The following is a 27,457-nucleotide window of genomic DNA, read 5'->3' as shown; positions in this document are numbered from 1 at the left end:
TTTTGCCTTTAGTAAATCAACTCCAATGTCAACGTGTAGCTCTTTAGGGTGCCGTTTTATAAACAGGTTGAATAACAGCGAGTGTCCAAAAAAAGTTTCAAATATAGCTATAAAAAAAAAAAAAAATCCTCCCAAAACTGTAAATGCTTACCTTTCCTGTTGCCTGTGCTGCCAAACACTGCTCTGATCCTAAGAACTCAGCAGAAACACAAATGTTTATCATTTGGGTCCCCCACAACTCTTTAGTTCCTCTAGCTGACCTTCTTGTCACTACTGTATCCTTTAGGCCTCGTTCACACCATGGTGCAGAGACGTCAGCTTTTCTGCATGCGTTCTGCAAGGGTTCTGTTCACATCACAGCACTGGTATCACATGCGGATTTTTTCTGTGCAGGAATCTGTAACATGTATGAAGTTTTCTGCACATGAAAAAAAACAACTGACATGACATCAACATTGGTGTGAATAGGGCACATAACTGACGCATGAAAACTGAGGTCATCGTGCATAAAAACTGATGTAAATTGATGTGAAACTGATGTCTCTGCAAGTGAAATCTGCACGGTTTTCCCATGAGTTCCCATGCATGTATGGTGCGAACAAGCCCTTAATGTTTTGAGGTCGAAACGAAGAGCCAGTGAGATCTGCGGAGAACCCAGAGGATCGACACTCCTGGAAGTGTCGGTTTTCCTGTGGACTTTCCATGAAAATTTCCTGGCATTGGAGCAGAAGTAATTGGTGCAGACACCAGAAAAAGTGAGTGTTGGCAATCTTCTTTTAGGCGTGCCGTGATCTAAAAAAAGTAGTATAGAGACTTTTTATATAGACTATTTATATTTTAGTATTGGATTATTTATCAATAAAGTCCAAATCTAGGCTGCTGTTAAATTTTACTCAGACGGTGGGGTCTTTCTCTCACTGCATGGGTTCAATGCTTATTTTGCTAGGGGGAAAGGGAATAAGTACAACTACTTATAGTATTCCTCACTCCCAGCAGCTGATGCTCTCCTGAGTAGTTGTAGAACCTCAGAATGTGGTAGGCCCTCCGCACCCTTGCATACAATGCAGGACTGCAGGTCATTAAACAACCAAGAGCGAGGAATAAGGGGTAAGTATTTGTACTTATTCCTTTCCTCCCAGCTAAAAAGTGTTTTAACCCATGCAGTGCAGGGGGGAACCACTGCATGGGTAAATTTAACATCAGCCCTGAAGTTGGTTCTTAAACATTTCTAATATGTAAAATAGGTGATAGTGCTGCGCTGTAATCAATCAACCACCCTATGATAAAGTGCAATGCGCTACTAGTGCAAACGAATAAACTACAGTGCAACAAACAGGATCGTCAAGAAGAAAAAAATCACTAAGTAATCCAACTCGACCTTACCAAAACCTTACAGTAGTACAAAATACTGTGCCAAAAAACTAGTAAACACCAACGGTAATAGTTCTAAAATATCTAGTGCAAAACGCATATCATGATAAAGTGCAATAGTGCTAATGTGCTCAGTTAAATTAGTGAAACTGCTTAATCAAAAAGGTAACCACTAGGGGAGAGATACCACACCCCTTAACAGTGGGGAAATTTTTAATTTTTTTTTTTTTATAATACTTGAAAATAATGATAAGCGCAAATCGCGCTATAGGTAAATAAAGAACAATACATATGAATGTATACAGTACTAGAAATGAGAGCGTGCAATTTTTGCAACTCTTGCAATAGCAATCATGTAGGAATAGTTTAACACAAAGTTGTACAGACACCAGAAAAACCCTGGTAATCCTAGATCAGGTCATTGAACAAAGTCCTGTTACTCATGGATCAGCTGGGCATTTAAAATTACAGATACTTTGAAACCAACATGCAGCCAACTCCTGAGCACGTTAGGGTATCAGTATATTACATTAAACTGAGCAGATAGTCTTCAGTATTTAATAATCGATATTGCCCAGAAGAAAAGTTCAAACAAAATCTGCTGATACTGCACCCACAGGTAGATGGAAGCTTACAGGAAACAACAAATGAAGGCTATCATTGCGCAGTGCTGCAGTAGGCAGGCGGCTAAAGCACATCAATCTTATCCACTCACGTGAATAGGGAATACCAAGCGCTGTTAGAATGATTAGGTCAGACACCGCCGCTAACCCATTGAGGAGGCTCGTACGTCTGTCACAGGCTCCACCTACGTGCTACGTCACTGTCACGTGACTTTTTCAAGGGTTCAAAACATTCCAAATAAACACCTAGTGTAAGTGGCGGAAAAAAATCTTATGATATTAGCCATATATGCATTTCAAATTATAAATCTTTGCGGTAGTATATGAAGTCTTTCTTGGATACATGCTACTTATCTGCATTGTCTTAAAGTGCTCTCTTCTTTTTCCCATGTAAAGTACTCTATCCAAAGAAGTGAGTTTGATTACTGTGTTAACTCGGCATCTTCCAGTGGAAGCTCTGTAGATGGACACACGTTGACACTTCTGGTGCGGAAGCTGCTCTTCTTTTACAGACAGAATGAAGATTCAAAGCGTTTGGTAAGAGTAAATCTTTACTAGCAATCTAAAAAGAAAAACTGTCCGTGGAAAAAAAATGGTTATTAGATTAATATAACTTAACCATTTCAGCCCCGGAAGGATTTGCCCCCTTAATGACCAGGCCACTTTTTGCGATACGGCAGTGCGTCGCTTTAACTGACAGTTGCTCGTGCGACTTTGTACCCAAACACAATTTATGTCCTTTTTTCCCACAAATAGAGCTTTCTTTTGGTGGTATTTGATCACCTCTGCGGTTTTAATTTTTTTGCTCTCTATATACAAAAAAGAGCGTAAATTTGGGGAAATTTTTTTACTTTTTGCTATAATACATATCCCCAAAAATATATCTAAAAGAACAAATTTATTCATTAGTCTAGGCCGATACTTTTTGCTATAATGCATAGCCAAAAAAAAAAAAGGGGGGGGACATGACAGAGATCACTGTTCCCGATCACTGAAAACAGAAGATCTCTGACATGTCCCCTGTCAGCCTCTGTGCACAACGATTGTGGGTGGCCGGTGGACATTGAGCCCGCCAGACCCGCGGGCACATACAGGTACGTCGGTTCACGCAGTAGAGCTGACCTGCCACTGTAAAAGTACGGTGGCTGGTCGGCAAGTGGTTAAAGGGGTTGTAAAGTCATGCATTCTATACATTTAAAGCGGTGTTTCAGCTTTAAACTTTTTTTTTTTTTAAATCAGCAGCTACAAACACTAGCTGCTGAGACACTTGCCTGTCCAGGGAGCCCGCGATGTCGGCCCCCCGAGGCTGATCCGTCCATCGGATTGGGTGCAGCCGCCACAATTTCAACTAAGGGAAACGGCCAGTGAAGCCTTCAGGCTTCACCACTGGTTTCCTACAGTCACGCGGTGCTTTTTGAATGAATGGCTCTGTCGTCTTTTGGGACACACACACAGGTCCCAGAAGGCAGCGGGTGTGCAGCAGGAAATTACGCCCTGGGCCACGGTGATGCTGGAGCGGAAATGCACAAGGTACTTCAATAAAGGTAGGAAGAAAAAAGGAGAAACAAAAAAATTGATAGCCAAAAACGAGTGGTGGAGGGGTAGTCTTTCCTTTTAAGATGTAGTTGAAAAAGTGGGTGGAACTGCTTTAAGATACAAAGCCTTCTGTGTGCAGCAGCCCCCAGCTGCCCTAATACTTACCTGAGCCCCATCTCTATCCAGCCATCTGAGACTCTCCCTTCTGATTGGCTGAGACACAGCAGCACCGCCATTGGCAGTCAGACCATCAGGAGAGAGAGGGGGGCGAGGCCGAACCGCAGCTCCGTGTCTGAATGTAAACAGGGAGCTCTGGCTCGGCTCGGGTGCCCCCATAACAAGGTGCTTGCTGTGGAGGCACTCGACAGGAGGGAGGAGCCAGGATCACAGAAGAGGCACCTGAGGAGAGGAGGATCCGGGCTGCTCTGTGCAAATCCACTGCAACAGGGCAGGTAAGTATAACATGTTTGTTATTTTTATAGAAAAATAAAAACAAGACTTTACAATCGCTTTAATAATAACAGAAACAGATTACCTTGCTGTGATGTCTACCTATATCTACCTGTACCCCAAGTTGGAGCTGTGATATGTTCCTGCAGTCCAAAAGAACTCGCTAGCCTTTACTGAGCCATGTGCATTGAATTAGGGGATGCAAGTGTATGGATTTCCTTCAGGATTAACAGGAATTTTCTGTACTTGCAAAAAATGTACTTGGCTTGAGAAAAAAAAAACACAAATGAAGCCAATTCGTTTTTAAGGATCGGTAAACTGCAATATTTTAGTTCTAATTTAACTTTTGTAGCACAAACCAGAACTATTACAGCGGCAGCCTCAGCAGCATGTGAACAAACTCAGAGCGACTAGAGCAGCCTGGAGTTTGAGTGCATTTTTTATTTTCTCACAGCCGCCACCTATGTAGTGGAAGGGACTTGTGTGCGTGTTAACCTCCACCTCCACTTCTGCATGCTTGGGAACATGCAAAACATGTCAGCCTTTGAAGGATAATATATTTAATATCTAGTTAATTGATTCAACATAATGTTTTAAAATTTTAGCAAAAATTTAGGGATGATTGTTTTGTCTGCACTGAAATTTAAGTGTATTTTTTACTGAAAATATAGACTTGATAAACAGTAGCACAGATATTGTGTTACATAAAAATATTGCAACTACCAACAGATTTTTACTGGATCTTTGCTTTCAGAAACTATATATAGGCCCCTTTTAACACTGCCAGAGTCTGCAAGCGGATTTGCCTGCTCATTAGGGGATCTCTCTGCTGATCGCCATTGAGCAGGTGGATGACAGGTCTGTTTCTGCTTCACTGATGCAGAGAGGACAAGGACACAGCTTGCTGTCCTGTATGGGCTGTCGGATGGAAATGGACAGCCTGTCTGTTTCCATCTGACTGTCCTCTTATCCACCAGATGGATGGGGAATGGATCCACATCTGTCTCTTTTATCAGGTCGGATGTTGGCAGGTGTCAACAGACACGTCCATTGGCATCCGCCGCTCCATAGCGAGCAATGGATGATCTGAAAAACTGACAGACGGACACAATCGGTACGTCAATGTGAAAGGACCTAAAAGCCTCTCTTGTATAGACATCCAAAAGATCTGAGACTTTCGCTGGGTGCTACCATCTTGGGTGTAATGTCGGTCTGAACGACAGAATCCGGTTGGCTTCTGTCAGATTTGCATGCGGGTAAACCAGCATTTGACGACTCCAAATCTGCGCTCTCAGCCAATGGCAGAGAGCACTGATCGGAGTGTTCTGGCAGAGGGGCTGTGACCCCCTGTCGGAACACAAAAGCTCAGCGTGGTAGATGCCTGGGGTAACCTTGCATGGTTAGTACAGCGGCTCCGACTGGAGCTGTCAGTTTATTTCCCCTAATCGTCTTTCAGGACAGCCACTATGAGAGATAGACTCCTCCTCTTCCTCTGGAAACACTGCGCCAGCCCATAAATTCTTACTTCCCCTGCCGGACCTCAGTTATTAGTGTTTCCTCCGGCGGGGAGACACTGTGCAAGGAACTAGGCCGATCAGTCGGGGAGGCTGTGGCCATTTTGACGTTGAAGAGCCCGGTGGATAGAAGCAGGGGCTTCGTTTTAAAAAAGCCGGGTTCAAACCGTTCGCAACCAACGTCCGCGTGTCGGACGGGTCGAACGGTTTACTTACCTTCACCAGGTACTGCCACCCCTTCCGAGTCGAGCGCGGCTTCAGGTCGTGGGGGACTCCTATCGCGTCTACAGGGACGCAGCTGGCAAGCCGTTCGGATGATTTCCCTGTACGGGGGTACAGTCCGCCTCCTTTTTTTCTTGAACCGAGCGGGCCGAACGACGGGCGACGTCGTATCCGGCGGAAAACGAAGGCTTGACCTCGATCGACTTCCGGTTCCGGGTCGTGGAGCTGATAGGAGGGCCGGGCACAAGCTGGAGATGAGTTCAGAACGCGCGCAGGCAGCGTGGAACTCGGTGTTAAGCAGCCACCTGCAGTCATGTCGGAAGCCGAGGCTCAAACGACCGACTCTGTCTCCAGCATTCCTAAGGTAAGAGCGCCCTGGGGAGGGGTTCTCTTTATCTAGGATCCCCCCACCCCAATGTATGGTTCTATCATGGGTGGGGGGGCAGACCCCCTGGGTGGCCAGGGGGGAGGGGGAGGCTCAGATCCCTTCGTTTTATAAAAAGGGTCTAGTGCACTCCCAGGGTTGTATCCCGAGCTTTTGATTGACTCTGTTTTTTCTGTTTTTTCTTTCTCCTTTCTTTTAGAAAGCTGCGGAAAAAACTAGGTCTACGCATAGCTCTAGAAGGAAGTGTGCCTCCTGTAGGGACATTTTAGGGGAATCTTGGACCAAGGTGTTGTGCAAAGGCTGTATTGACTCCCTTGTTAGGGAAAGGGAATCTGAACAGGAGTCAGGACTAGCAGCTTCAGTTAAAGAGCTCTCGTCCACCTTCTCTTCTTTTAGGTCCCTTTTTGAAAAATTCCAGCTTCCCACGGGTCCATCTCCCCAGGATACAACCCCACCTCTAGCACAGAGTTCTGCCCCGGTCCAACCCCCTAGTGTAGGGGGGACAGAGGTTGCAGGCCCTTCAGGGACAGATAGGGAACTTCCAGACAGTTCCTCTTCTGATTCCGAGGAGGGTTCCGAGGGGGAGGACCAGGATGGGTCCAGGAAAGCCTCCAGATATAAGTTATCCCTTGATGAGGTAGAGGACCTCTTAAAGGCAATTTATACAACCCTCGGTATCCAGACGGATAAAAAGCCCCTTACCCTGCATGACCAAATGTATTCTGGTTTGGGGGAGCCAAAGAGAAGGGTGTTTCCAGTACACGATGTGTTAATGGAAACAGTTAAAAAGGAGTGGCAGGATCCGGAGAGAAAACCCTTTTTATCCAGATCCCTTAAAAGAAGGTTCCCATTTTCAGAGGACCCGGCATGCCTTTGGAATAAAAGTCCCAAGTTGGATGCCGCTTTCTCCCAGGTCTCCAGACACACAGACTTGGCGTTTGAGGACATGGGGGCCTTGGCAGATGTCATGGATAAAAGGATTGACTCTCTGCTTAAAAAGACGTGGGACTCGGCCATTGGCAATCTTAAGCCTGAAATGGCAGTTACGGTTGTGGCTCGCAATTTAGAGCACTGGCTCTCACAGATCCAACAAAAGGAAACCATTCTGTCATCCTTCCCTACTATGCTGCGAGGGATCTCTTACATAGCAGATGCCTCTGCTGAGTCCGTCCGCATGTCGGGCAGAACGGCGGCTCTAGCCAATTCGGCCAGAAGGGCCCTCTGGCTAAAAACATGGCCAGGGGATAATGCCTCCAAGATAAAACTTTGTGGGATTCCCCTCACGGGGGACCTCCTTTTTGGCCCAGGGCTAGAGACGGTTCTAGACCGGACAGCGGACAGGAAAAAGTCCTTTCCTCTCAAGCGGAAAATCCCTGTACCAACAAAGAAGGGGTTTCGTCCGCAGGGGCGTAGGGAAACCTCTAAACCAGAGACAAAAAAAGAAAACCTGGCCCCAAAAAGGCAGGGGCAGAGGAGGGGCGATTTTTCGCCCTCCTATCCAGCCCAGTAAAACCCAGTGACAGTCCAACTACAGTGGGAGGAAGACTGGGGGCCTTTCTTCCACAGTGGGAAGCAATATCCCCCAATCAATTTATTTTAGGGGTAATAAGAAGGGGGTACCTCTTGGAATTCCTAAGACCACCCCCTCAAAGGCTACTTGTCACGCATCTACCCAGGAGCATGGTAAAGGCCGAGGCCTTGCTAGAAGCTCTGAGGGAGTTAGAGAATCAGGATGTTATTCGCAAGGTCCCGAGAGCAGAAGAGGGAAGGGGGTTTTATTCGCACGTCTTCATAGTAAAAAAACCCTCAGGGAAGTTCAGGCTGATTCTGAACTTAAAGCCTCTAAACGCTTCAGTGACATACAAGAGATTCCGCATGGAATCGATCTTTTCAGTAAAAGCGCTCCTGCCCCACAACTGTTTCATGGTGTCTCTGGACCTAAGGGACGCGTATTTGCACATCCCTATAGCGGAGGCCTCGCAGAAGTTTCTACGCCTTGCGATAGATCTGGGCGGGGAAACAATACATTTTCAGTTTCAGGCCCTGCCATTCGGGCTATCCTCTGCACCCCGCATTTTTACCAAGGTCCTGGCAGAAGCCATGGCCTTTCTTCGGCTCCAGGGGGTATGTGTAATTGCCTACCTGGACGACCTGCTTCTGTTTGCAGCATCCCCAGCGCAGTTGGTCAAGGATCTCAATCTAACCAAAAGGGTCCTTACAGACCTGGGGTGGCTTCTGAACTTTGAAAAAAACAAGCCTGATCCCCTCACAACAGATCTCCTATCTAGGTTTTCTGTTGGACTCAACACTGTTGAGAGTTTTTCTGCCAAAAGAAAAGGTACAAAAACTGGACAGTGCGGTGGCCTCTCTTCAAAGCAATCAGCTGGTTTCCATAAGGGTTCTGATGTCAGTACTAGGTCTCCTTACATCCACCCTTCCAGCAGTACAGTGGGCAGGGCTACACTTTCGTCCCCTACAAACCTTCATCCTAGGGGTGTGGGACCACAGTCAGGAGGCCCTAGACACCCTGGTACATATTCCCCTACAGGTAAAAAGATCCCTCTGGTGGTGGAGGAAAGTGACAAATCTGTCGCAGGGTGGTCTGTGGCTCATCCCGGTTTCTCGGGTAGTAACCACAGATGCAAGTGGAAAAGGCTGGGGGGCACATCTGGGTTCCCTTCTAGCCCAGGGCACTTGGGAAGACGACGAGTTGACTCGATCGTCCAATTGGAAAGAATTGAGGGCAGTGGGACTAGCCCTCAGATTCTTCAAAAAGGAGCTTCAGGGTCACCACATTCAGGTGCGGTCGGACAATTCGTCCGTAGTGGCCTATCTGAACAAACAGGGTGGCACCAGAAGCGGAACCCTGTTGTCTTTAGCAACAGAGATTCTGTCCTGGGCCGAGACCTACACCCTTTCGCTCTCAGCCGTTTTCCTGAGGGGAGAGAAAAACGTAGTAGCAGACTTTCTCAGCCGAAAGAAGCTGAGGGAGGGCGATTGGGTTCTCAACCAGGAGGTCTTCAATCTCATAGTAAAGAGATGGGGGTCTCCGGAGGTGGACCTGTTCGCGTCCAAAAACAATGCAAAAACCCCTTGTTTTTTCTCCCTAAAAAGGGGAGAGGGAGCTCTAGGGGTGGATGCCTTGAGCCAAGATTGGCATTTCGGAACTTGCTATGCCTTCCCACCTCCAGTGTTTTTGCCAGCAGTTCTGAGGAAGTTTCAGATGGAAAACACATCTCTGATTCTGGTGGCTCCACATTGGCCAAAGAGAGCATGGTTCTCAGTACTAAAACGGTTGGCGATAGAACCTCCCCTGCTCTTGCCCCTTCGGGACCATCTCCTCTCTCAGGGGCCAGTCCTATGCCCACAGGTACACCAGTGGAAGTTAGCGGCCTGGCTACTGAGGAGGGTTTGTTAAAATCAAAAGGATTCTCAGAGAGACTAGTTTCTACCCTTCTGGACAGTAGGAAGAAGGAAACTCGCCAGATCTATGAAAAGGTCTGGTTACGTTTCAACAAGTGGTGCGCAGAGAGCTCTTTCTCTGTACGAAGCTCCTCCGCAGTGTTGGAATTTTTACAACGTGGGGCAGATAAGGGGTTATCCATCAGTACCCTTAGAGGCCAAGTATCAGCCCTTAGTGTTTTTTTGGAGGATCATTTGGCTACCAATCCATGGGTAGTCAGATTCTTTAGGGCCCTGTCCAGACAGAGACCGGTCCAGGGTCTGTCCTTTCCCAGATGGGATTTATCTTTAGTTTTGCAGAGTTTAACTGGACCCCCCTTCGAACCTTTGAAGGAGTGTTTTCTGAGAGAGCTTACTCTGAAGACAGTATTCCTGGTAGCAGTAACAACTGCCAGGAGGGTCAGTGAGATGGAGGCCTTCTCAGTCAGGGCTCCCTTTTGTGTTATTTTTCCGGATCGGATAGTTTTAAAGACCGATCCAGCCTTTTTGCCGAAAGTGGCATCCAGCTTTCATAGAAGCCAGGAAATTGTTTTGCCCTCTTTTTGTCCCAATCCCTCCGGTGAGAAGGAATTAAGATTTCATTATTTAGATGTTAGGAGATGTATCCTACACTATCTGGAACTGACCAAGGCATTCAGAAGGTCAGATTCCTTATTTGTTTTGTTTTCCGGGGCCAGGAAAGGTTGTAAAGCGTCCCGGCGCACTATTGCTAGGTGGCTCAGAGTAGCCATTGAGCAGGCTTATTCAGCAGCAGGGAAAGAAATCCCAGTGGGTATTAAAGCACACTCCACTAGAGCTATGGCAGCCTCCCAAGCAGAAAGAGCAGGAGCGACGCCAGAACAGATCTGCAAAGCAGCAACATGGTCCAGCTATTCCACCTTTGTTAAACACTACAGAGTGGATCTGGTGTCGGCAGGTGAGCAAACCTTTGGGCGGAAGGTTTTGCAAGCTGTAGTCCCACCCTAACTGGTATCCTCTCATAGTGGCTGTCCTGAAAGACGATTAGGGGAAAATTAGAGTTACGCTTACCGGTAACGTCTTTTCCAGTAGTCTTTCAGGACAGCCCTAGTTCCCACCCGAAAATTGGGGGGAGTCTTACAAAGACCAGAGCGCAGCAGGATAATAGTATTTGATAAATATGTTATTAATGTGTTCTTGTGTCTCCCCAGCTGGCCGGAGGTATTCTCGATATAACTGAGGTCCGGCAGGGGAAGTAAGAATTTATGGGCTGGCGCAGTGTTTCCAGAGGAAGAGGAGGAGTCTATCTCTCATAGTGGCTGTCCTGAAAGACTACTGGAAAAGACGTTACCGGTAAGCGTAACTCTAATTTTTTTGTGCCACCTGTCGGGTCGCATGAAAAAAACGGTTGGGGCCCTTTCACACAGGATTTCCGCTCAGGTTCGCCTGTCAGTTTTTCAAGTGGACTTGATCGGATGCTCCATTCAGCCCTATGGAGCAGCAGATGTCAGCGGTGACATCCGCCAATATCCGATCCTGTCCATGAAATCCAGATGGATTGAAAACCCTATTTTCCGTCCGTCTGGAGAATCGGATAGGATTGGATGAAATGAACAGGCTGTCTATTACTGAGCAGTTTATGCAGTGTGTTTTTCTGTGTATTTGTGATTCCTGCGCCTGTAATCCTCGGCCGCCAACTGACAAATTTGCACAATCTGTAACCGCTTTATATCTATAGATGAGTTAGATTTGCACTGTAAACAAAGGGTCAGGTTTTATTATGGTGCAGTGCTACTTTAGAGCAGCCTAGGGAGGAATTTATAAATCCTGCTGTAATCTTGTAGTAAATCTGTTACACGATGGGCTTGCTTTACTAAAACTGGAGAGTGCAAAATCTGGTGAAGCTCTGCGTAGAAACCAATTGGCTTCTAACTTCAGCTTGCTTAGTTAAGCTTTGACAACAAAAAACCTGGAAGATGATTGGTTTCTATGCAGAGCGGCACCAGATTTTACTCCCAGTTTTAGTAAATCAACCCCAATATTTCAATGCAATCATTACTGTGTGACAGAGTTTATAAATATCCCCCAGAATTGATCCCTTACCCAAAATGAAATTATTCATTTTGAATGGAGTTTTCCTTTAGTATGGCAAATAGCCTCCAAGTATTAATACGTTTGCATTTTTGTGTTCTAGATATGGATATGTAAGAATATAATAAAACACAACTCCCTGTTTGTAAAGCATCTGACTGGACCAGACAGACTTACTTGCCTTTATCAAATCAAAGGGCTGCTGGGGTTGTGTTGCAGGTAAGTGCTTCCCTATCATATATTTTTTGTGCAGGTCTGTAAATGGTGACCACAGGGTCTGAGTTGGTAAATCTGATGAAGTGGAAGTTTCATTAAGTGCTTATTTTTTATAAGTTTATTTTTTTTCAATGCAGTCTTGTGCCCGTTCTCAGATTTAGGCTGGCCTTCGATTATTCATCTTTTTTTCAATTGGCCAGCAGCCTGATCAAAAAACAAAACAAAAAAAAAACACTCCTCCATCCACACAAGTGAAGTAGATAGAATAATCATCCCACTGAGATTAAAAGCGGGGGCTTTCTGTTAGAATACACTGACCAGAAGCTGTACCCCAAAGAATTTCGGCTGGTCCCTGTTAAATAAGACGAATCTAGGGAGAAGGAAAAGAGCAGAAACAAAAGTGATTGCAAAGTCTTGTTTAAAAAAATAAAAATAACAAACATGTTATACTTACCTGCCCTATGCAGTGGATTTGCACAGAGCAGCCTGCATCCTTCTCCCTCCTGTTGAGTTCCCCTAAAGCAAGCAGTTTGCTATTGGGAGCACCCGGCCGCAGCTCCCTGTGTCCATTCAGACACGGAGCTGCAGCCCCCCCCCGCCCCGCCCCACCCCCCCCCCCCTCCTGAATGGCTAACTGACTTTGACAGCAGCAGGAGTCATTGGCATCGCTGCTGTGTCTCAACCAATCAGGAGGGAGAATCCCGGATTGGCCGAGGGACCCGTGGCCATTGCTGGATAGACAGGGGGCTGAGGGGGGAGCTGCACACAGTATGCATTCAGATAAAAAACCTCCTGCCTTTACAATCACTTTAATAACATGTAAGCCCTTCTGTTTTCCTTCACAGACCCACTCTGTCCAGACAGTCTTGTCACCTGCTGACTTGGAACCATCCACAAGCAGCGTAAGGCCGCGTACACACGGGCGGATTGTCTGCCCAACTTAGTCCGCTGAACCGTGTTTCAGCGGACAATCCGCTCGTGTGTGGGCTTCAGCGGACTTTTTCAGCGGACAGTCTGACGGACTTTGTCTTTCGGAATTTCCGTAATTTTGTCCGTCCAAACTTGGTTTCAGCGGACAGTCCGCTCGTGTGTAGGCAAGTTGGACGGACTAAGTATGGCGCATGCTCAGAAAGGATTTACACGGCCGAAGGTTGCATTGCAGTGTATTGGACGTCGTTTTTCTAGTCCCGTCGTACGTGCTGTACACGTCATCGCGCAAGTTTTCAGCGGACTGTCTGTTCATCGTGTGTGGTCAAGTCCGTTCATTCAAAATTTGGACGGACTGTCTGTCGGATTGTCTGACGAACTTAGTTGGGCAGACAATCTGCCCGTGTGTACGCAGCCTAACTCTTTAATAGGATGCAGAAGTTGAATCCGGTGCAATTTTATTTCCAATAAGTGTAGAACAGAGAATGTTTTTCTAGACTTCTGACTTATAAGAAGCCCTGTCTCTGGGAAAAACTATGAGCAAAAGAACATGAAACAGGCAGAGTATAGTAACACTTAACAGGAGAAGAGGACAGAGGGTGATACCAATTCGCATAATACACATATTGTAATGGCCCAAAACCACCACTAGATGCCAGCATACATGAAACATTAGTAACCTGATAAAATTTTAAGCAGTTGTATGCCCGCAAAAAAACCAAACAAAAAACCTGTAAGGCAAAGGCATAATGAGCTAGTATGCACCGCATATTGGCTCATTATGAAACAATAAGGCCCCTTTCACACATGCGGACAATATGTCCGTATTTCATCCATCCGTTTGCGGATGAAATACAGACATACATGCATCCCTATGGGATAGCGGGTGTCTGCAGATGAAGGCTGGGCCTTCAGAGTGCATGCAGCTGCTTATGCCGGAGGCAGCCTGCAAGGTGAATATCTCCTAAACCATACAGGTTTAGGAGATATTAATTTTACCTACAGGTAAGTCGTATTATAGGCTTATCTGTAGGTAAAAATGTGAAAGCGGGGTATACAAGCACATTAATGCAACAAAAAAACATGTAGGTATGACAAAGCAGGAGTCTTGGTCTTCAGTGTAAAAGAGCCATATTTCTTTGGGGCAATGACAAAAGTAGGTAGCCTTTTTAGATTCGTATTTTATTTTATAGTTGTATTATGTAGGCATCCTTACATCCAACTAAACACAGCAATTCTTATTTGTTACAGCACAGCATTTAATGTAAAGAATTGGCTTAGATGTATTATTTCTATTAAACAAGAAACCCGTCAAAGCTCTTTTATAGAGTACTGACTATTTAACAGGTTTCAGGCACCAGAGCTTGCTTACAATAAGGAAAAGCAGAGTAATTACTCACCTGTATTCCATGAAGTATACGTAACCCTAGCAGTGCGCTTCTCTTATTTGCTCCCTTTTCTTTTGTTGAATATACCACTGAAATCATTTTGTTACATCTGTTTGATCAGAGTAAGGCCTCATGCACACGAGACGCAGATGAAACCTCTGTTAAAAAAAAGCTGAAACGCGCGTTTTGCTGCGTTTGCATGCCGCGTTTAGACGCGTTTAGACGCGTTTGCGTTTAAACGCGTTTATAAAGATAACATCATGTAGACCCTCCCCAAGCTCTCAAAGCATTTTTTTTAACTATTTCTGCTATTTTGATCAGAGTGAGCAGCAGCAGCATAGAGAGCAGTTGTACACTTGCATTTGCCGTGTCACTTGCCACGGCACCTGCCACAAGTTGGGGATTGTCCACTTGCCACATCACCTGCCACGTCACCTGCCACAAATTGTGGATTGTCCACTTGCCACGTCACTTGCCACATCACCTGCCACGTCACTTGCCACATCACCTGCCACAAGTTGTGGATTGTCTACTTGCCGCGTCACTTGCCACATCACCTGCCACGTCACTTGCCACGTCACCTGCCACAAGTTGTGGATTGTTCACTTGCCACGTCACCTGCCACGTCACCTGCCACAAGTTGTGGATTGTCCACTTGCCACGTCACTTGCCACAAGCTGTGGATTGTCCACTTGCCACATCACTTGCCACGTCACCTGCCACGTCACTTGCCACGTCACCTGCCACAAGTTTTGGATTGTCCACTTGCCACGTCACTTGCCACGTCAGCTGCCACGTCACTTGCCACGAGATGTGGATTGTCCACTTTCCACGTCACCAGCCACATCACCTGCCACAAGTTGTGGATTGTCCACTTGCCACGTGACTTGCCACATCACCTGCCACATCACTTGCCACATCACCTGCCACAAGTTGTGGATTGTCTACTTGCCGCGTCACTTGCCACATCACCTGCCACGTCACTTGCCACGTCACCTGCCACAAGTTGTGGATTGTTCACTTGCCACGTCACCTGCCACAAGTTGTGGATTGTCCACTTGCCACGTCACTTGCCACAAGCTGTGGATTGTCCACTTGCCACATCACTTGCCACGTCACCTGCCACGTCACTTGCCACGTCACCTGCCACAAGTTTTGGATTGTCCACTTGCCACGTCAGCTGCCACGTCACTTGCCACGAGATGTGGATTGTCCACTTTCCACGTCATCTGCCATGCCACCTGCCACAAGCTGTGGATTGTCCACTTGCCACGTCACCAGCCACATCACCTGCCACAAGTTGTGGATTGTCCACTTGCCACGTGACTTGCCACATCACCTGCTACGTCACTTGCCACATCACCTGCCACAAGTTGTGGATTGTCCACTTGCCACACCACTTTCCACGTCACCTGCCACGTCACTTGCAACATCACCTGCCACGTCACCTGCCACAAGTTGTGGTTTGTCCACTTGCCACGTCACTTGCCACATCACCTGCCACGTCACTTGCCACAAGATGTGGATTGTCCACTTTCCACGTCACCTGCCATGCCATCTGCCACAAGTTGTGGATTGTCCACTTACCACGTCACCAGCCACATCACCTGCCACAAGTTGTGGATTGTCCACTTGCCACACCACTTTCCACGTCACCTGCCACGTCACCTGCCACAAGATGTGGATTGTCCACTTGCCACGTAACCAGCCACATCACCTGCCACAAGTTGTGGATTGTCCCCTTGCCACGTCCCTTGCCACGTCCCCTGCCACGTCACCTGCCACAAGTGGATTGTCCACTTGCCACATCACTTGCCACATCACCTGCCACAAGTTGTGGATTGTCCACTTGCCACGTCACCTGACACAAGTTGTGGATTGTCCACTCGCCACGTCACTTGTCACATCCCCTGCCACAAGTGGATTGTCCACTTGCCACATCACTTGCCCCATCACCTGCCACAAGTTGTGGATTGTCCACTTGCCACGTCACCTGACACAAGTTGTGGATTGTCCACTCGCCACGTCACTTGCCACATCACCTGCCACAAGTGGATTGTCCACTTGCCACGTCACTTGCCACGTCCCCTGCCACAAGTGGATTGTCCACTTGCCACGTCACTTGCCACAAGTTATGGATTGTCCACTTGCCACGTCACATGCCAGTCACCTGCCACAAGTTGTTGATTTTCCACTTGCCACGTCACCTGCCAAGTCACTTGCCGCGTCACCTGCCAGGTCACTTGCCACGTCACCTGCCACAAGTTGTGGATTGTCCACTTTCCACGTCACTTGCCACTTCACCTGCCACGTCACTTGCCACAAGTTGTGGATTGTCCACTTGCCACATCACTTGCCACCTGCCATGTCACTTGCCACAAGTTGTGGATTGTCCACTTGCCACGTCACTTGCCACAAGTTGTGGATTGTCCACTTGCAATTGCAATTGTTTAAAATATTTTTCTAATGGTTTTTCATCATTTGCAATCATTTTTGAGATTTTTAATGTAAAAAAAAAGGTCACCTTTAAAAACGCATATAAACGCAAACGCGGCTAAATGCGGGTGCCGCGTTTAGCCGCGTTTTGCCGCGTTTTGCGTCTGAAACGCAGAAATTTTTGTTTCTGAACGCATTTTTTTGCTTCTGGAAAAACGAGATTAAACGCAACTGCATATAAACGGAAAAAAACTAGACTGTGTGCATGGACACATAGGATAACATTGAATGAGTTCAGGTGCAGTTGAAAAAACTGTCCAACTGCATCTGAACGCGCGTTTAACTGCGTCTCGTGTGCATGAGGCCTAAAACAAAATAGCTGTGGACCTTGTCAGAATATGAGAACCATCCTGTGTCTTGTGCAGCTTTCTGTGTTATGTCAGGAGCCTTTTTAACCCTTTAGGTTGTTTTCTTGGGACTTCAGATCAATTCTTTTTAATGTTGAAAAGATAAAAGGTTCTGATTCAGTAGTTTAGTGTAAGAACACTGGTCAGGGCTGCCACCACTCTGTTCATATAAATGCTGTGTCTTGTAAGCCCACAACAGCTGGACTTGGGAGCTGAGTGCATTTCTGACACGTCGCCGGGTATTTTTCTGTAATTCAGAGATCTTTACGTTTATAAAAACAAATTGTGCATTTATTGCAGAAATGTACTGCATATGTTTTTTTTTTTTTTTTTTTTTTTGTTCTGGTATGCACTTTAACTGTGATAAAGAAAAAAACCTTGAAAATACAGTTTGACAGGAATGTGTGAATCGCAAGAGTGGCGGATAGAATCTTAAATAGGCCATCATATAAAGCATATGTGTGTAAACCATATCATAGGCTGTTTGACTGAATTCTGGATTTAAAGCAAACTTGTGGGCTGGTCACAGTAAGATTATTATACAGCAGGCAGCTCTAAGCCTCCATTCACACCTGGGCATTCCGGAATCGCTGGCAGAATCAGAATGCATTTGTGATACCTTTTTGTTCTTTATGGAACCTCAAAAGCGGTGCCATTTTGCAGCATGATAAATTGCGTGGTAAATCGCATTGCTGGAAGCTTGTCACCCCCAAATGGTGCAAGAGCTTCTTCCCGCGATGGTGATTGCCATGTTTATGGTGCCATTAAGAAATGGTGACATCGCAGACGTGTCCCGTGTTTTGCTTCGATTCTGCAATTGCAGGCAGAATTGCCCGATTCTGCCCACGATTCGGGAACACCGAGGTGTGAATGAAGCCTAAAGCCCCATACACACTATCAGATTATCTGCTGAGTTTTTCCTTCAGATTTACCAAAACCATATAATATGAGGACAAACCTTAGGAGTTTCAATGTGTATGCAATCAGGCAGGCCCTTCTACTACATGGTTTTGGTAAATCTGAAGGAAAAACTCAGCAGATAATCTGATAGTGTGTATGGGGCTTAAGTGTATAATGCAGTGTTTCTCAACCTTTTTTCAGTCAAGGTACCCTTTAGACCCCTTTCACACTGAAGTGTTTTTCAGTCATTTTAGTGCTAAAAATAGCATCTGTAAAGTGACTGAAAAACGCATCCCATGCCACCCCAGTGTAAAAGCCCAAGCGGTGGTGCGCGTGCGGGACATTACAAGAACTCCTGCAAGCTGCATCTTTAGGACGGTTTGGGAGCGCTGCATACAGCGCTCCTGAACCGCCCCTGTCCATTGGAATGCATGGGCAGCACTTCCAAATCGCATGAAAAGCAATTTGAAAGTGCTGCAACATGAGCCTTTTTAACCCTTTCTTTGGCTTCAGGGGTTAAAAGTGCCCTGCTAATGGCTGAAAAGCGCTGCTAAAACTAGCGCCACTTTACCACTAACATGGCGTGGCTCCAGTGTGAAAGTGCCCTTTAAAAATTATGGACAGTCTCAAGGCACCCCATTCCAAAATGTAGAAACGATTCTAACAGTTTTACATGATGCAGCAACATCCACAAGTCCAAGTAGGACACCCAATGTTGGAGGTGATTTAATCTTCCAAAGCAAATACACTTTTGCAAACTGGTGGTACTGACTAGTATTCCAATATTTTTCCATCACTCGCTAATGTTACCCCACCACTGATGGAGAGGGGCAGGGGAGGGTCAAACAAGGAGGCTATGCAGGCAACTAACATCCTTCTCATCAACTGATGATGCCATTGGTCGTTAGGACAATGGAAGCTAGAAGGTTGTAATGGTGCACAATGAAAACCTGTGACTTAGGCCGCGTACACACGCGCGGACTGTTCGCCCAACCTTGTCCGCTGAACAGTGTTTGGGCGGACAGTCCGCTCGTGTGTGGGGCTTCAGCGGACAGTTTCAGCGGACAGTTGGCCGAACAAGGTCTTACGGAAATTCCGAAAAACTGTCCGCTGAAACAAGGTTTCAGCGGACTGTTCGCTCGTGTGTAGGCTTGTTCGGCCAACTAAGTCTCGCGCATGCTCAGAAAGGATTTCCACGTCGGAAGGTTGCATTGCAGTGTATAGGACGTCGTATTTTTCGTCCCGTCGTACGTGCCGTTCACGTCATCGCGCACGGTTTCAGCAAACTGTTCGTCCGTCGTGTGTGGCCATGTCCGTCCATGCTAAGTTTGAGCGGACTGTTCGCTCAAACTGTTGGACGGACAAAGTTGGGCCAACAGTCCGCGCGTGTGTACGCGGCCTTAGTGTAACAAAAAGGCAGCCTTCATCTACATGCCGGCTCGTATACACTTTTTGGGCAATTTTTAGGAATTTTGCCAAGTGGGCACCCTGGTTCAAAAAAAGCTGGTATAATGTATTTCCAGAGAGCTCTGAGGGCTCCAGATCCCAAATGGAAATTGTGGGCAGTGTTTACATCGTCTTCCTGATCTGCCCCATTTACTTGGGACACTGTAAAATCTACATAAAACAGAACACAACAATTTTCAAATCTCATAAACCCATATTTTATTCACAATAGAAAACATTAAACGTTTAATCTGAGAAAATGTATCATTTTAAGAAAAAAATTATGTAATTTTGAAATTGATGGCAGGAACACATCTCAAAAAAGTTGGGACAGGGCAATAAAAAGCTGGCAAAGTAAGTGATACTAACAAGGAAGAGCTGGAAGAACATTTTGAAAATAATTAAGGTTAACTGGCAACAGGTCAGTAACATGATTTAGTATTAAAAGGTCATCTTAGAGAGTCGGTGTCTCAGAAGTAAAGATGGGCAGAGGATCACCAATCTGGCAAAAGCTGCGCCAAAAAATTGTTAAACAATTTCAGAATAATGTTCCACAACAAAAAATTGCAAAGGCTTTAAAGATATCAGCAGCTACAGTACAAAATATCAAAAGGTTTAAAGAATCTGGAGAAATCTCTGTGTACAAGGGACAAAGCTGAAATGCAATATTGTATTTTCGCTCCCTGAGATGGCACTGCATTAAAATCAGACATGATTCTGTTAAGGATATCACTGCATGGGCCGAGTAATACTTCCAAATATCACTGTCTGTAAACAGTTTGCCATGCCATCCAAAAATGCAAGGTAAAGCACTATCGTGCAAAGAAGCCATATCTGAACATAATCCAGGAACGCCGCCGTCTTCTCTGGGCCAAAGCTCATTTAAAATTGCAAGATAGAAAACTGTTTTGTTTCACATCTCAAAAGGCAACATCAGTGCTGAAATCTATATCCAGGTTTTAGAGCAGCATAAGCTCCCATCCAGAAGACATCTTTTTTCAGGTAAGCCCTTGCATATTTCAGCAGCATAATTCTAAACCACATACTTCATCTATGACAATAGCACGGCTTCGTAGTAGAAGGGTCCAGGTGCTTAATTGGCCTGCCTGCAGTCCAGGCTTTTCAGCAACTGAAAATATTTGGTGCATCTTGAAATGAAAAATACATCAAAGAAGACTCAGGACCGTTGAGCAGTTAGAATTTTTTATCAGGCAAGAAAGACAACATTTCTCTCTCAAAACTCCAGCAACTGGTCTCAGTTCCCAGACATTTACAGAGTTATAAAAGAAGGGGTGATGCTACACCATGGTAAACATGGCCCTGTCCCAACTTTTATGAGATGTATTGCTGCCATCAATTTCAAAATGACTTTCTTTTTTTTCTTAAATTAGTACGTTTTCTAATGTGAGTATAATATGAGTTTATGATAGTTGCAAATCATTGCATTTTGTTTTTATATAGATTTTATACAATTTCCCAACTTTTTTTTGTAATTGGTTGTATGATAGGTGGGCTCATAGGACGATAGGAAGGTAAGGGAGTCCTCTAACAGGGTGACTATGCAAGCTCTAGTCTCAGATTTAATAATCTTCCTGGGGTTGGGGACTTCTTGGGTGCTCTGAAATAAAACCAACATGTGGGAAGGGACTTACCATTTTATAGGTATATACTTTTATGTATAATTGAAGAGCCAGACAGCTCAGTCCCATAGCTACTGTTTTTAGGAGACGTGGAAACAGAAAAGAAACCAACTGTGACATTTTAGGTACGTTAAGTAGATTTATTCAAAACATTTTTTTTTTTTATGTAGGTTATTGCAGCGTTGTGAAGATGACGGCCTCAATGTTGCACTACCTATGAGAATGGTGGAAGTCTTTTCATCAGAAAACACCTACCTGCCTGTCCTAGGAGATACCACAACTGTAGCTTCATTAGTTGAACAAATTTTGCACTACATGATTCAGAAAGGTGAGTATTTGTACACTTTATACAAGCATTACACTGCATGTAAGTGGAGCTACTGTGAATTGTTACCACGTTTTTTTTATTTTTATTCCAGGATACTATAGGTCGCTGTACTTATTAATAAACAGCAAACTTCCATCCAGCATTGAATACACAGATGTCTCCAGAGTTCCTATCGCAAAGATTCTTTTAGAAAACATTTTAAAACCATTGCACTTTACCTACAGCTCCTGCTCTTATGGTGCAAGGTAAGAAATTATTATTTAGTTTATTAGATACAGACATTAGACATATTCAGTAAATATATTTACACACAAATATATTTAAACAAAAGGTTCTGAATTTTTTTTTTTTTTTGCAGCCAATTATCTGAGTTATGTTTTGTCAGGTAGTAGGTTTTTAAAGAACTGTTCAGCAGGTAGTAGAATCATGTGATCAAAGCTGTCCTTACACTGCAAATTTCATCTAGTTCTTGAACTGGTTGAAATTCACTATGTTGGTGGCTTTGTCAGCCCTCTCCTGCCCAACATCCTTTGATTTAAAAATTGAAGGAGCTGGGTGGAAAATAGAACTGTTCAATTGAACAGTGGAATATTGTTCAGGCACTCTAGCTGTTGGAAGCAGCTGTTAGGATATATTCCCCCCGTCAGGCTATTATATTCTTTCTGCTGGCTTAATGAAAAAAATCAAAAATCAAACGTGTATGGCCAGCTTAAAGCGGAACTAAAGGCATAATTAAGAATCCTACAAGCAAACAGGCTATGTAACATGATTGTCTCGCCTAAAATAAAATAAAATAAACCTACTTGCCTGCTCGCAGTGTGGCATGAAAATTGAGCTGCACAGCTCTGTTTACATCACCGTCAAGGTCCCGTGTGCCAGGATGACCGATTCCTGCTCATGCATTATGACCAAGAGTGGCACCCAGAAGGAGCCAGAGAGAAGATGCCGGCGGGGGACCCCTCATGGACTTCAGACTGTTGAGTAACAGGTAAGTATGGTGTCTATAGTTCTGCTTTAAGCCATCTGCTAAGGGATGATTAACTGCTCTGATGACTCAATGAGGTTGAGTTACTAAAACTGGAGCGTGCTAAATCTGTTGTAGCTCTGCATAGAAACCAATCGGTTTCCAGGTTTTTTTTTGTTTTGTTTTTGTCAAAGCATAATTGAACAAGCTGAAGTTAGAAGCTGATTGGCTACCATACACAGTTGCACCAGAGTTTGCACACTCCAGTTTTACTAAATCAACCTCAATGAGTCCTATAACCACCCCCTGCTGTATAGACAACTGATGGCGGCCAGGTTGTTCTCTTGTTCTGGGACGACGTCATATGACTTTGTCCCACTCTCGCCCCATGCACGTGGCTATGGACGGTGCGCTGTGTTTCTGGGACATGGTGCATTCCCTGATCTCGGTAAGGAGCCGATAAAGCTCTTTGCTCATGTGATCAGCTGTGTCCAGTTACAGCTGATCACATGTAAACAAGGAAATGCGTGTTATCTGCTTTCCTTTCCTCACACTGACAGCATGTGGTATGAGAAGAGGAGAGTTGATCAGTGGCATTTCCTCTCAGGGGAAACCTGTACAGATAATTAGAGCACTGATTACCAGTGCCCTAATTATCAGTGATGCCAGTCAGTGCCCATATTAGTGCCTCCTCATTAGCGCACATCAGTTAAGGAGAAAAATTACTTATTTACAACATTTTCTAACGGAAACTAAGAAAACCTTTTTTTTTTTTTTTCATGAATAAAAACTCAGTGGTGATTAACTACTACCAAAATAAAGCTGTCTGTCTGTCTCCAAAAAATTATAAAAATGCCATTTGGGTACAGTGTTGCATGACAGTGCAATTGTCATTCAAAGTGTAACAGCGCTGAAAGCTGAAAATTGTCCTGGGCAGGAGTGAGGTTAAAGTGCCCAATGTTGAAGCGGTTAAACTAAGAGCTTCTTTCAACAAAGCTGAGAGTCATACAGTGGATCCCAAGTGAAAAGGTGTGCCACCTGTTGACTAGATAGAAAATTACATAATATTAGTTTGCAGTATTCCGTATATAAAGTATTTTACTAAAAGGAAAAAAAAAGTTTTATTTTTTTAGTCTTGAGCATAGTAATTAAGGAAAACATGTACATAACCTCTATACATTCCCTTTATAACTTTATTCTGGCCAGCTGGTTCTGTATTTGCATTTTCCTGAGTGTTAAGTTATGTTAATGCAAGCTTAAAAGTTGTATAACACGAGGATTACTCATCATTTATATCTCCTAAAGCTCTGCACAATTTATACTGATTACTTTAGGTGAGAAGATTAAGAGACACGCTGTGTCTGCCACTGGCCACTGGCAGCTTTTTGGCATTTAGGATTTTATCTAGAGAATTATTGGGTTTAATTTAATTTGCCTTTTTGCCAACAGTGTCCCTGTCCACGGTCAACTCTTTTTTTCAGGGCACACGTCTATGATTAATCTTCTGATAAAATCCTGGATTTTGATCAGTCATTAGGAGGTGGTCCAAACAGAGTCAAAGTAATAAAAAGCAGCTTGAAGACATTATCAGCCACAGTCATTCTCTACATCGTAATATCCTGGAGACTGATTTCAGAGGTGCCCATAGATTTAACAGCGTGATTTGATATGCAGACGAAGTCCAACTACCCTCAGGCTCCACTGTCTGCCAGCATGCACATAAACATGAATGTCCTTATAGAATTAAAATGGAGTAGAGGTTCAATATATGAGTGGCCATATACAGATTCATTATGAGGAATGATGAGCCCTAAAAGGCTAAAATTGTGCTTATCTGCCATCATATGCAGCACATGCATCGAAAGGCTTGTTCCCTATTCTGTGGATGAGAAGACAATGATCACCTTTGTGATTTTTAAAAAATGTCATCTGTGTGATCACAAGCACTGCTTGAAACCTAGAGAGTGCACTTAAAGTGGGATTTAATGGGGGTTGTGACTGAAGACCTTGCAATAATGTGCAAATATTCACAACATACTTACACATTGTGACAAACTTACCTCTGGGTTTGTCCTGTTCCATGGATGTTGGCTCCACACTCCCCCTCACCAAGTCACAGCTCTGTGCCCTGTTCATGGAATCCTCTCCTGCTGTCAGTGTCTTCCTCTTTCGCAGATAGGGTGGCCAGTGATGAAGACTCGGGGAGGGCACACTTTATTGCACATTTGCATCAGTCAGTGCTTAGACAAAAAAAAAAAAAAAAAAGGTACTAAATAGTTTGTTTGGAAGAAGAGACATAAATGTATTCTATAAAATACTGCAATTTGTGTTTTAGGGTTCAGTTCCCCGCTAATGTTTTTGGTAATAACAACATTTTCTTGTTGTTGTTCGTGGCTCTTAAACCTGAGGCATTGGGGGAATTTACTGAAACCGGAGAACGCAAAATCTGGTGCAGTTCTGCATAGAAACCAATCAGCTTACAGATTTTTTTTTTTTTTTTGCCAAAGCTTAATTGAACAAGCTGAAGTTAGAAGCAGGTTGGCTACCATGCACAGCTGCTTCTCACTCTGAGTGCTACAGTTTTAGTAAATCCCCCACATGATTTATCAAGTCCTGAGTGTCCATTCAAAGGTAATGTTTTGCCTATTTTTTTTTTTTTTTTTTTTAGTACAGTCATGCAAGTATGTTCACATGAATGGGACATAGGCTATTGCACTGGTAACAATACTCTGTTCATTGTTTTTTACTGTATCATCAAGAATGAGGACTTGACCAAAATGTACCTGCATGTATGGAACAAATTAATGCATCTACTAAAGGTTAGAGTTATTGTAATGGCAGAAGATTTTTTACTGTATTCTATGCAGTACGGAAAAAAAAACCCTCTGCATGCTGCTTCCCCTGCAGCCCCACCTAAATACATACTTGATCCTGATTTGATCGAGTGATGTGCATGAGAGCCAAGGCTATCTTGGCTCTATTGCTCCTCATTGGCTCAGATACAGTAGCAGGAACTATTGGCTCCTGCTGCTGTCAGTCAAAACCAGTAAGGAGGGGGTGGGGGCCCTCAGAAAAGTGGAGGGGCACCTGCGGGGGACCCCAGAAGAGAACGATTGGTGCTGCTCTGTGCAAAACTATTGCACAGAGCAGGTATGACATGTTTTTGTTATTTTAGTAAACAAAATCCAACCTTTATTATCACTTTGAGGGCTGTCCAGTTTTACCATTGAGCGTTAGAACTGTATTACAATTGACTCTTTATTGTCTCAACATATATAATACACGTGAGTGATTGATCATTGTAGATTTATCATCTCTACTTGTTTGATACAAAAGTTTAGGGCAGCACTGAAAGTACAGAGCCTTATGATAATGGTATATTTATCATGTTCAACATTTCCACAAATGATCAACCATACTTATTTAGCCTATCAGGTGGAGCACCTGCAAGTACTTCCATAAGCATTACATTTTTTCTGTTGTAGTGGGAGACTGTCATTTAAAAAAAAAATTCAAATACAAATACTGCAGCTGATGAGCCTGCGATGTCGGCACCCCAGCCAATCTTCGCCATTCCTGGTAAGGGAACCCAGCAGTGAAGCCTTTCACAGCCAGTTCCCTACTGTCTATGTGCGAAGTGCGCTTCTCTTACTAATTGGCCCAGAGGAAGGAGGAGGAGGGCCGAACTCGAGAGCTGGCGCAGTTTCCAAAAATGGGGAACGATACCTGTCAAAAACAGGTCCCTGTTTCCCCCTACCTCCTAAAAGGTGGCAAATGAGGCCCGGGGGGAGGAGGAGGAGATGAATAAGCGGAAGTTCCACTTTAATTGTCTATAAGCACCTTTCTTGAAATGAAATACGTTTATTTGCATGGTGCCTGGAATATAATATGTATCGTTATCCATTGCAAAGCCATAGTTCTCTAGGAAGGGCCTAGAAAATTCACGCATGTATTTACTGTAGACTTCTTTATATAACCCCAATGTTGTGCTTTTTGTTTCTTCAGACAGCATGTTTTCTCTGCCTTTACCAGAGAATTTCTGGCTGCACCTTACACCGATCAGATCTTCCATTTGATCATTCCAGCACTGGCAGACCTGCACTCTACCTTCCCATATGAGCTATTTCTCAATGCACTACTGGAAGAACAACATCAGAGTCCGCTCACAAACCACCGGGCCCCCTGGCTCTTCTACTTTGTGCTAACAGTTGGGGAAACATATCTGAGTATGTGCACATTTCTCATTTTAGTGAATATGTAATATTCAATATGTATGGAATAGTTACATGGATCTTGTCATTCCAGGCACTCTATCAGAAGAGGGAATGCTTAAGTACTTGAGAGTACTTCAGACGTTTCTCTGTCAGCTACCCGTCTCTACTGGCACAAACCACCAAGAGCTAAACAGCGACTCTGAAGATGAGGATGAAAATGTCAGCAAAATGGTCACTACAATTGTAAGTGCCAATGTTAATCTAGTAGGTTGGTGCATTTAGTAATTGCATCCAATTCAGAAAATTCAAGACAGTGTTTGAAGAGTAAAATCATTAAGAGCAATTATACTTCATGTCCACTATTACCAAAGGGTGCTCGACTGCTGATGTCCATCTTAAACTGTCCTGTCCGCACCCACTTGTCATACTGCTGATTCATTGGAGGCATGGAAGCCTTACCCACACCCCGGGCTTTTAATTTAAAAGCACTGTATAAAGTATATGTTAAATAGCAATCCCAGAAAAAGTAAGTGTGTATATATTATTCTATTGTACACCAATCGGCCATAACTTTATGACCACTGACAGGTTAAGTCAGCTTTTTTCAACCAGGGCACCTTCAGGTTTCTTCCGAGTTGCCTTGGCCAAAAGCCTAAAAATTGGCCAAAAATTGCATAGCCAGGGGTAGATTAAGCCTGCCTTTTAACTACACAAAGCACCAGGTTTTTATCGTGCACAATTACAACCTTCTAGCCACTGGCATCCTGACAACCAATGATGTCATCTATTGCATTGGCTGCCTGCACAGCATCCTTGTTTGCCCCCTTCTTGCCCCTCTGTCAGCACTGGGGTTACATTAGCTGAGTTAGGGAGAGAAACTGAGGGAGAATAGAAATGCTGGAATACTAGTCCGTACCAGTGTGCAAAGGCATATTTGCTTTGGCGGAATAATTCCCCCGTAAAGCTGGGTTTTCTACAT

The 27,457-nt window shown here is 44.6% G+C and overlaps 1 protein-coding gene across 1 annotated transcript in view; it reads left to right on the top strand.

The window, feature by feature from the left end:
* The window catches only part of UBE3C (ubiquitin protein ligase E3C), a 177,323-nt gene that overhangs the window by 25,990 nt on the left and 123,876 nt on the right, over window positions 1–27,457 (top strand). Inside the window, exons 5-10 of the mRNA XM_077491145.1 lie at window positions 2,391–2,531; window positions 11,716–11,831; window positions 21,143–21,300; window positions 21,392–21,545; window positions 26,270–26,490; window positions 26,570–26,721. Coding sequence (XP_077347271.1) covers window positions 2,391–2,531; window positions 11,716–11,831; window positions 21,143–21,300; window positions 21,392–21,545; window positions 26,270–26,490; window positions 26,570–26,721 — 942 coding nt within the window. The remainder of the gene's footprint in view (window positions 1–2,390; window positions 2,532–11,715; window positions 11,832–21,142; window positions 21,301–21,391; window positions 21,546–26,269; window positions 26,491–26,569; window positions 26,722–27,457) is intronic.

This window comes from Lithobates pipiens, unplaced genomic scaffold (genome assembly GCF_037356315.1).
Source record: "Lithobates pipiens isolate NorthernLeopardFrog02 unplaced genomic scaffold, aLitPip1_a1.2 Scaffold_19, whole genome shotgun sequence".
NCBI classification, from domain to species: Eukaryota; Metazoa; Chordata; class Amphibia; order Anura; family Ranidae; genus Lithobates; species Lithobates pipiens.
This window is presented reverse-complemented; position numbering and strand designations above follow the sequence as displayed.